This window comes from Leopardus geoffroyi, chromosome B2, assembly GCF_018350155.1.
Source record: "Leopardus geoffroyi isolate Oge1 chromosome B2, O.geoffroyi_Oge1_pat1.0, whole genome shotgun sequence".
Classification (NCBI taxonomy): domain Eukaryota; kingdom Metazoa; phylum Chordata; class Mammalia; order Carnivora; family Felidae; genus Leopardus; species Leopardus geoffroyi.
In genome coordinates this window covers 2303376-2306820 of record NC_059332.1, presented here as the reverse complement: position 1 = coordinate 2306820, position 3445 = coordinate 2303376, and the positions used below count along the sequence as shown (strand labels likewise).

Genomic DNA, 3445 nt, shown 5'->3' with positions numbered 1-3445 from the left:
TCTCTCTCTCTCTCTCTCTCTCTTTCTCTCTCTCAATAAATAAACTTTTTTTTTTAAAGTTTTAAAACAGAAAATGTTACTTAAAAAGAAGACTGAGGTAAGGAAATTCCCTTGAGAGTTGTCAGGGGAAATGTTGGACGACACGTAAAGGACACACAATCATAAAGCCTCTGACTTTCAAAGTGTTCCATCAAAGAGTCTTCACCCCAGTCATCTGGAGTCATAGTCCCAACAGAACACCTTCTTCATTGCACCCGTCACATCTTTGTTCCGCAGGGTATATATGAAGGGGTTGACTGTGGGGGTGACAATGGTGTAGAAGAGAGAAATGAACTTGCCCTGATCCTGGGAATGGTTGTTGCTGGGCTGCAGGTAAGCATAGATGGCCGTGCCATAGAACAGGGAGACCACGGTGAGGTGGGACCCACATGTCCCAAACACTTTCCTCTGTCCTGCGGCTGACTTTATTCCTAACACTGCTCTGATGATCTGACCATAGGAGAATGTGATTAATGCCACAGGTATGAAAAGAAAGACCATACTGAAAAATAAGATCTCAGACTCATACACAGTGGTGTCAACACAGGCAAGCTTGAGCAATGGGGGAACCTCACAAAAGAAGTGGTCTATTTTATTCTTCCCACAAAGTGGTACAAGAAAGATGAGCACCGTCTGCAATGAGGAGTAGGCAAAACCCGTGAACCATGATGCAGAGGCCATCAGGGCACAGAGACGGGGGTGCATGATCACTGTGTAGTGCAGGGGCCTGCAGACGGCTGCGTAGCGGTCAATTGCCATCACCCCCAACAGAATGCATTCTGTGCATCCCAACCCTAGAGCGACGAACAGCTGAGCTACACAGCCAGCGAAGGAGATAGACTTGTCTGCTCCCCTGAGATGAACCAGCAGCTGAGGAACAGTGCTGGTCGTGTAACACAGGTCCAGAAAGCTTAGGTTGGACAGGAAAAAGTACATGGGAGTCTGCAGGTGTGGGTCCAGGCGGGACAACGCAATGATGCTTGTGTTTCCCAGCAGGGTGAGCAGATAGAAGATCAGAAGAACCACAAAGAGGACTCGCTCCAGCTGAGGCCGGTCAGAGAAACCCAGCAGGATAAAGCCCGTGAAAGAACTGCCATTTTTCGGGTCCATCCTTTTGTACCACCTGATTCCTGTCAAGATCAAGCATTTAGCAATTTTTAAGAGAAATCTTCAAAGCAATAAAATGTTGGCAGGATGTGAATTTAGCATGTTATAAGACAGGGCATGGCATTGTACAAGTAACTCTTTGAATAAATCATGAACTCATGAAATTGTCATAGGTCATACCAATTAATTCTATATTGTCACAAAAGAAAATTATAATATTTAATGTAAGAAAAATCAAATAATTGACCTGTGTCTGCATCAGTCATAGGTAGAAAATGTAATTCATTCTCAGCCTAGTAGGTTGAAAGTACTATAAAAATATGTGTGTGCACCCCATGTTTATAGCAGCACTATCAACAATAGCCAAAGTATGGAAAGAGCCCATATGTCCACCAATGATGAATGGGTAAAGAATTGTGTGTGTGTGTATATATATATACACACACACACACACACACACACAATGGAGTATTACTCAGCAATCAAAAAAAAAGAAATCATGCCATTTGCAACTACGTGGATGGAACTGGGGGGTATTATGCTAAGTGAAATTAGTCAGAGAAAGACAAAAATCCTATGACTTCACTCATATGAGGACTTTAAGAGACAAAACAGATGAACATAAGGGAAGGGAAGCAAAAATAATATAAAAACAGGGAGGGGGACAAAACATAAGAGACTCTTAAATACAGAGAACAAACAGGGTTGCTGGAGGGATTGTGGGAGGGGGAAGGGCTAAATGGGTAAGGGGCTTAAGGAATCTACTCCTGAAATCATTGTTGCACTATATGCTAACTAATTTGGATATAAATTCAAAAAAATAAAAAAGAGAATGTAAAATCAATAAAATAAATTAAATAAAATAAAAATATGTGTGCATTTCAGAGAAAATGGGGATAAGGGAAAAGAGGGAGGGAAATCAGAAAGAATAGGAAATTGATGTACACAGAGTGATAGTCAGCATTTTTTAAATTTTTTCTAATGTTTATTTATCTTTGAGAGAGAGACAAAGGCAGAGTGCAAGTGGGGAAATGGGGGAGAGAAGAAGACACAGAACTGAACCAGGCTCCAGGCTCCTAGCTGTCAGCACAGAGCCCAACATGGAGCTTGAACTCACAAACAGTGAGATCTTGACCAGAGCCGAAGTCAGACCCTTCACCGACTGAGCCACCCAGGCACCCCAGATTCATTATTTTTCATATGTATCTCATAATTGCACACAACTGGAATACACACACCACACATGGCACAGGTCATGATACAACATGATCTCGAAAATAAATTCAGTTACAGGAATTTATGACCTAGAATATATTTCTACAAAGAATTCAGTTACATTCAACACATCGCTGCTAGTTCTGCATACAAACAAATATCAGGTTTCTTTGTGTGTGTGTGGAAGTAAAACAAATACTCAATGAGAGAAAACCTGACAACAACACCATTCAAACAGTGCTTAACGTTAACCCCAAAGATGCTTAAAATTACCATGCCAATTTAACAGGAACTCTGAAAATTCATCGGCTGTGCAGAGTCCTTTGGAATCAGAACTCTGAAATCCAGGGACCAACACTTAACTCTTCCTTCTGCAGATTTGTGTTTCACACATTACTCCATTAGAGTAATTACACCAACCTTTATAAAATTCCTCAAAGAGGTAGGATTACTCCATATCACCATTCTAATCAGAACTTTTTAAAGCATTATCCAAATGGGTAATCTATGTACAAAATGTAATGATTTGCATCACTTCCTAGGATAAAATAATTACTTGGTTAAATATATAGAGATAAACACAGATACATTCTCAAAGCCATGACAAGTCGCAGAGCTATAATGCTAACCTTAACGTAGTACAAGGAAAGGCCTAAAGGAAAGGATATATTGGTAGTATACAAACTCTCCAACACCCATCTATATTATATGAATGATCACCATTCTGGAAGGTAGCCTGCGGAGACAGTCACTCTAGATCAAACACAATGCCAGCTCTAAGGCTTGTCTGATGACCATTTCCATCCAGCTGCGCAGTACTGAATGAGCATAGTAACATACCAACGAAAGAGGCATCAGGACACGAGTATTTCAGTTCTATCATATTCAGAAGGGTAGGCATCCAGCACACTTTTAACTCTTCCAAGAGATTTAATATATGAAGCAAGTTTCTTTCAAACCAATGTGTGAAAGAAACGGGTACAAATCTGGCATAAAATAAATGTTGATAGCAATGGAATAAAGGATGCGGTAATTCACACTTTTATACCTCCTTTGATTTCCTATGAAGATGTGACCAGTGGTA

At 40.6% G+C, this 3445-nt stretch overlaps 1 protein-coding gene across 1 annotated transcript; it reads right to left on the bottom strand.

Moving 5' to 3' along the window:
* Positions 1–210: 210 nt before the first annotated feature.
* On the bottom strand, positions 211–1149 carry LOC123609447 (putative olfactory receptor 2B8). Its single transcript, XM_045500516.1, has one exon. The coding sequence runs from the start codon at positions 1147–1149 to the stop codon at positions 211–213; it is 939 nt and encodes a 312-aa protein (XP_045356472.1).
* Between the last annotated feature and the right edge of the window lie 2296 nt (positions 1150–3445).